Below are 7,121 nucleotides of genomic sequence, written 5' to 3'. Positions count from 1 at the left end.
CTCTAGGGCATATTTCCAACTGTAACTCCCCATGATACAACAATTGACTTCCGACATTTGTATTTCAAAGGATAACAAACAAGTTTGGGTCGATTCAATATAATCATTCTTCTAACGTCATATTCTGAAAGTTATTTTAGGACTATTGTTATACTTAACGGTATCCTAAGATCCCGAAACGATGATCATCCACTTGAGCTAGTCTTAGAGACGAGACTATAAATCTTATTTTACTGTTTATCATTCCACACGTGCATATGTGTTTCCACTGAATCACACATTCCAGAATCATACTTAATTATAAACATGAAAAAAGTCTAACAATACAATATTATTGACTCTAAGGCATATTTCCAACATTAGCTATCTACATCCAAAACCGGACCGAACGTAATCAACGTTCGTGAACTCTACTTCTGCTATAGTGACAGTATGTCTAGTGGTAAAACTCAAGCTCGTAATATATTCCTTACAACACGTTCTTGGTTGCGTGGTAGAACATTTTTGTTTTGCGCGGGCACAGTGTACCGTGTGCTCCCAACAAGCGCGGTGCCAAAACACCGAGCATTGCATTCATACATGTTGATTTCACTCTTTTCAGAACATTTGTTTCACTCAATTAAAAAAATATTCCTTTTCAAAAGATAGATTTCACTCATTTAAAACAACACATTTAACTCATTTTAAAAAAAAATCAACCTATTCAAAATTATTGATTTCACTTAATTCAAACAAGGATTTCCCTCAACTAATAATAATAATAATTTCATTTATTTCAAAAGAATTGGTTTCACTCATTTCAAAAAATCCAAAGTAATTTTTTTAATATGCTCAATACACTAATTTCAGTCACTTCAAAAACTTGATTTCACTCATTTCTAAAACATAATTTTATCATTTCAAAAACTTAGTTCACTCATTTCAGATAGCAAATTTTACTCCTTAAAAAAACTGATTCCACTCATTTAAAGAATTCACTCTTACAAAAAAAAACTGATTTCAGTAAAACAAAAACCACTCCTTGTCTAAAGCAGATTTCACTTACTTAAAAAATGATTTCATTAGAATCAAAAATATATTTCACTCATTGGTCTTGTTGTAGTCAGTTTCACACAATGAAATAGACTGCGTGAAATAAGTGGATTAAAGTATTGATACTTAAGCATGGTTAAAATGGATAAAACATTGGTCTTTTTTTTGCGTGTGATAAAAAAAAACATTGGTCTTGTTGTAAGGTCTTAGCGCCTTGAGTTCAAATATAAAATAAAAATAAAAACTAATTTAAAAGATATCAGTGATTTAAATTTGTAAAGGTGAAATAAAAGAAAGAATTTGTCGGGTGAAAGAGGAGAAGCAATGCATGTGTCCTAATCCTGTCATGCATGCACGTGAAGTAGAGAAGGAGATGGGAGTGACTTCATAAGCGGGGCCTAAGATATTTGACTAAAATTCATATAGGATTGGTGAGCTGAGAAACACACATGCATATAGTTGAAGTGAGCCTGACAACACAAATCACGATTCAACTGTGCAGTGGAGTCTCTCCAGCTTTCCGCAACATACCGATGGCATGTGGTGTCAACATCCAACTCCAATTGCTCAACCCTAAATTTTCTATTCCCTAAATTAGTCATAGCTCATATGTCCATAGGCACTTGCTCGCCACTCCTCCTGCGTCCTATGTCTCTCCTCGAAACAATGAAATCTCGACTTATAGTCATCGAACTCTTATCATATCCATCTCTCGATCCAGCAATCCCTGATTCCCACTGCCGCCTTCCACTACATCAGGCTTTCACCAACCATTGCTCATACACGCTTGATCCCTCCAAGAGGCCACCTACCGGAGGAGGCCGCGTCGGTGCTATACTGCTCGCCCATCATCACTTGAATTTTACACTCATTCTCTACTTTTTTAGAAATTTAAATGTCAAAAATTGTACCCATTGGGTATAGGATACCCGATGGTATGGGCATGTTATCAATTTATGTCCATGAATATTGAAGTGGGTGGGTATAAAAGGTTTATGTGGATATGGGTTTGGGGAGATAGAGGTTGTACCCGCCCATACATTACCCATTGCCACCCCTACTACATGCACATAGTATCCGCTCGGTAACCACACTTATTCACATTTTTGCCTTTCGGCACAGTTTCATGTCCCTTGATGAAAACTTGAAAAGGTCGGCGCATTCACATACATACCGATACAATGTCGACCGATTTTTTTTGTTGAGAACACAAGCTTTATTTGCTACTAAAAAACATTGCACATAGTTTCCCGGATGCAATACAGAATGGAATAGAAAACACATGGACCAACCAAATAGATACAACCTCTAGTTAACTAATGAGCAGCAATATTCAAATGGTTATGGATGTGCTTGAACATCACCGAATCGAAGGCACCAGCCCCAAATTTAATATCAAAAGCCACCGCAACAATAGTAGAACGCTCAGTCGCTGAAAAATGGATCCTGCGCACTAAAGATAGACAGTCTGTAGCAAAGATAACCTCAGTTACGTGCTTCTGAGAATTTAATCCAGCGAAAACACCATGCTAAGTAAGTTGACCGAACATGTTCCAGCGAAACAATGAATACTCGACATAAGAAGGAGATTAATCAAGAATTGCAAATCTGGATGAATCCACTACGTAGCTTGATCCTTGGAATGACGTAGCAGCGCGGTTGAGGATGACTCGGAAGAAACAGTGGTGTTGCCAGTGCTGACGGAAGAAGAGCGAACGCAACCGGAGCCGGAGCTGTCCACGGAGAAAGACCCGTACGGGACGGACGACGCAAGATTCGGTGCACCTCTGTACATGTGCAGCGGCAGCGCCGGCAGCCTCGCCTCGTCGGACTGCAGGACATGCATGGCCTGCGCCACAGACGGCCGCTCGCTCTGGTCCGGCTGCGCGCACCAGAGCCCGACGACCAGCACCCGCTCCATCCACCGCTCGTCCGCCTCGTCGCCCCTCAGCCGTTCGTCAGCCGCGTCAAGGATCGCGTCCCTCCCGTAGAGACCCCACACCCAGCTGAGCAGTGTGAAGGACCTCTCCGCGGTCTCGATCACCGGCCGCCGGCCGGAGGCAATCTCTAGGAGGACGATGCCGAAGCTGTACACGTCCGACTCTTTGCTGGGCCGGTGCGTGTTGACGAACTCTGGGTCGATGTAGCCGACGGTGCCAAGCACGGCCTTCGTGGTCTGCATTGACCTGGCGCCGTGGTCGACGAGCCGGGCCAACCCGAAGTCTCGGAGCTTGGTGTTGAGCGACGAGTCGAGCATGATCTTGCTGGGCTTTGTTAAACATTGTAATATGTAGCGTGCGTGTCTCTCTTTTTTTTGCAGGGTAAAAGTGTGTGGTGTTGTATTCAGTTAGGCCAAAGAGACCTATTCCAACCTTTCTGTTAGCTAGCTTGGAGATCAAGTCCGTGGCCTAACAACCTTGTACTCGAATGGTGGTGAGCGCAATAACTTTTCTTACGTTTCTATTTCTATACTTTGCTACTCACACGTGGAACCCATACATGGCGAGTACCGTATGGAGAGTTACTGATAGAAATGTACTCAAACGTATCTAAAACACAAGTTGTTGGACCTGTTTGTATCATTTTTCAAGTTTATGTACAGATATGTACATCGGATGCAAGTTTATGTATCAAAAGTGTAATGAACTCTTAGTGAAAAGATACACATGAGAGATGAGTAGTTGAAAGGAGAAATTCAGAGTTAATATGACAATGTATGGTGGTATATGGCGGCCGCGCAAATGCGCGGGTCACCCAGCTAGTTTCTTAACATAATTGCTGCTGTCAATAGCAACCTGTAACAAGAAAATTAGTGAAGCCTTATCTTGACTCATCAAATAGCTAGACCGTCGGAAACCTGGAATGTCGAACTGACGCAGCCGACAAGGAGCCCGGGGAAAGAATGGTGTCCCCGGTGTTGCTCGAAGAAGAGCGAATGAAACTGCGGCCGGGGCCGGGGCCAGGGTCATCGATGGAGAAATCGCCGTGCCCGGCGGACGATGCTGGATCTGGCCGTACAGCCATGTACATGTACAGCGAGAGCTCTGGCAGCCTCGCCTCTTCTGAATGCAGCACGTTCATGGCCTGCGCCACGGACGGCCGCTCGCTCCGGTCCGGAAGCGCGCACCAGAGGCCCACAACGAGCACCCGCACCATCCACCACTCGTCGTCCTGGACACCCCTCAGCCGCGGGTCCGCCGCGTCAAGGATCTCGTCTCTGCTGTACATACTCCACACCCATTTGAGTAGCGAGAAGGTTTTCCCCGCGGTTTCAGTCACCGGCGGCCGGCCTGAGACGATCTCCAGGAGGACGACGCCAAAGCTGTACACGTCAGACTCGGTGCTGGGCCGGCGCGAGTTGACGAACTCGGGGTCGATGTAGCCAGCGGTGCCGAGCACGGCCTTGGTGGTCTGCATTAACCCGGTGCCGTGGTCGACGAGCCGAGCCAACCCAAAGTCCCCAAGCTTGGTGTTGAGCGACGAGTCGAGCATGATGTTGCTGGGCTTGATGTCACCGTGCACGATGCACTGCTCCCACTCTCTGTGGAGGTAGCGCAGCGCAGATCCCAAGCCGAGGATGATGTTGTACCTCTGTGGCCATGTAAGATAGCTGTCGTCGTTGCTGTAGAGGTGCCTGTCTAGGCTGCCCTCCGCAACAAGCTCGTAGACAAGCAGGAGCCCCTTGCGGCTGTCGCACCAACCCAACAGCTGCACAAGGTTGCGATGCTTCAATCTGCTGATGATCCTCACCTCTGCCTCGAACTCCTTCCTCCCCTGCGCTGACGACTCCGCTGACAGTACCTTCACCGCCACCGCACGGCGGTCTTGGGCACCACCGACGGCAGGTGTGAGTGTGAGGTGACCCCGGTAAACGCACCCGAAGCCGCCTCGCCCGAGCTTCTCGTCTTCCGCAAAGTTGCTCGTTGCTGCGACCAGCTCGTGGTAGATGTACCTTCTGGGGCCGCCCGCAACCACACCTCTCTCGAGTTCAGCTCTGTCGTCACACTCTTCTTCGCTGTCCTCGTTTGCTCTTCTTTTCTTGTGTCGACGCCATCCCAGCACTGCGGTCGCACAGACCAACAAAAAAAGGAGAGGAACTAGGACAGATGCTAGGATGGGTACCAACTTTTTGTGGACGTTGCGGCTAGTGGTTGGAATTGGAAGAGGAGGTTCAGCAGGTGGATGTGCTTCCTTCTTTGATTCAACCTGGAGAGTGGAGCTAAATGACCATGACAGTATCTGGTGCAGCTCAGCGACCGTGCCAGTCGCCCCTGAGAAGCCGACCGCGACCTCTTCTGGTAAACATTTCCTCAAATCAATGGTTGCATTAACCTGGTACAAGGCATCACCAATAACGAGATGAACTGCCAGCATCTTGGACTCGTTGTGGTACTTCACCGTGGCTTTCATGACATGGAGGGACGTGAGGTTCTCGCCCGGCGAGGTCGTTGTGTCCGTTGACGCGGCGGAGATGAGGGAGTTTACGTCGATGCCGACATGGTTCCCATTGATGTCGCGATAAGCCGAGTTGTCGTAAGTGTCGAACTCGACGGCCACGATTCGGCTGTCCCCTGTCGCGTCAGTGTTGTTGGGGAGGCCACCGTCGTTGGCGGCTCTCGGGAGGAGGCCGAGGCCACCGCCGTTGCTCAGGGGCGAGATCACCGATGGGAAATGCGCGAGGAAGAAGGCCATCCCATCGCCTGTATTCGGCAGGCTGGCCTTGTCTGGAGTGATTAGGAAGGAGAAGGTGGTGGTGAAGCAAGCCACCTCGCCGGTGGCGTTGCTCCATAGAGGCACCTTGTGCGCGTACGACGCCCGGCCGAAGCTGTCCTGAATATTTGTATTCCGTTCACTTTTTGTCAGCTCGAGCGTTGGTGGGCTGATGGATGCATCGCCGGCGATGACGATCGATGAAAAGGCCATGGGGTCGGAGAAGTTGAGGTTGAAGGAGAGCGAGAAGGCCCAGCGCGGCGCACAGAAGAGGCATAGCAGCAACACCAGGAAGACTAGGGTCGTAGGAGGACTAGGATGACGGCGGGAGCCCATCGCTTGGGCTTGGTGTTTGGGAAGGAGGAAGCTCTTGTGGGAGAGAGATCTGTAGCTCATCGACATTTGAAACAGACCACCGGTCGACTATTCTCGCCGGCCGCCGCACGTCGGATCTGAGACCATGTGGGGCCGTCACCGGTCTTCTATTCTCGTGGTACACGGATTGGAGAACAAGTGGCAGTGGGCCAGGATCTAGAAAAGGAAGGGGACAACTTTGACCGGAATGTCTTGGTGCGCTGAGAGGGACGGGGTCGTGGACTGTCGGGGCCTCTGCGCACCGGTAGGAGTCAAAATGAATTGGTACCGTGCCGCTCATACTCCCTCCATTCTATAGTGTACGCGTGTTTTTCGAGATTTAAGTTTGACTATAAAATTAACGAACATGGACGGCCTGAGTAAAATTTATACCACTGCAAACTTCTTTCAAATATGAATTCAATGGTATAATTTTTGCTAACACCGCAGTCGCCCATATTGGTTAAATTTATGATCAAACTTAAATCTCGAAAAACGAGGGCGCACTATATTATAGAATGGAGGAAGTACTATTTATCATTTTTTTAAATCAATCAGAAATAGAAATTGGCTAAATGACAATCGCCCAAAATTTCAATATAGGTCAGCCAAATTATTCTCTGCCCTTGACTTTTTTATCTAACGGCCAGATTGTGTCTTCATCCTTTATCCGTTTTCTTCCTGACAACATATCTACCATCTTCTTCCTCTCGCCGCCTGCTACCATCGCCCGCGGTCGATGGCGCTCCCACGCAAGCCTCCCGTGACGCCCTCCTCTCAACTTCTCCCCACCATCGCGCTCTGCATAAATAACAGAAACTACAAAATAGATGCTACAGTTCGTAACACAAGAACCTCTATCAGGCTTGTTCTTCTCTCTCTCTCTCTCCCCGCCATGTCAGGCAACAACACATGAGACCCACAACACCAGCCACACCGCCACCACGACACCGTTGTGGACGAGCACCAGCGAGCCGACACGATGTTGCTCCCGCAGCCAACGCTGCATCCCGGCTAGGTCGCCA

General features: G+C 48.1%; 2 protein-coding genes across 2 annotated transcripts; both read right to left on the bottom strand.

The window, feature by feature from the left end:
• Window positions 1–2,581: 2,581 nt before the first annotated feature.
• On the bottom strand, window positions 2,582–3,289 carry LOC123168891 (L-type lectin-domain containing receptor kinase IX.1-like). The gene has a single exon (XM_044586752.1). It carries the CDS (start codon window positions 3,287–3,289, stop codon window positions 2,654–2,656), a length of 636 nt encoding a protein of 211 aa, XP_044442687.1. The 3' UTR covers window positions 2,582–2,653.
• A 579-nt stretch (window positions 3,290–3,868) lies between these two features.
• Window positions 3,869–6,078, bottom strand: LOC123168890 (L-type lectin-domain containing receptor kinase IX.1-like). The gene has a single exon (XM_044586751.1). The coding sequence runs from the start codon at window positions 6,076–6,078 to the stop codon at window positions 3,874–3,876; it is 2,205 nt and encodes a 734-aa protein (XP_044442686.1). The 3' UTR covers window positions 3,869–3,873.
• Between the last annotated feature and the right edge of the window lie 1,043 nt (window positions 6,079–7,121).

This window comes from Triticum aestivum, chromosome 7D (assembly GCF_018294505.1).
Source record: "Triticum aestivum cultivar Chinese Spring chromosome 7D, IWGSC CS RefSeq v2.1, whole genome shotgun sequence".
Classification (NCBI taxonomy): Eukaryota; Viridiplantae; Streptophyta; class Magnoliopsida; order Poales; family Poaceae; genus Triticum; species Triticum aestivum.
This window is presented reverse-complemented; position numbering and strand designations above follow the sequence as displayed.

What these genes read in the sequence shown, in the direction of transcription:
- LOC123168891 (XM_044586752.1), bottom strand. Translation starts at nt 3,289, where the DNA reads ATGCTCGACTCGTCGCTCAACACCAAGCTCCGAGACTTCGGGTTGGCC.
- LOC123168890 (XM_044586751.1), bottom strand. Translation starts at nt 6,078, where the DNA reads ATGGGCTCCCGCCGTCATCCTAGTCCTCCTACGACCCTAGTCTTCCTG.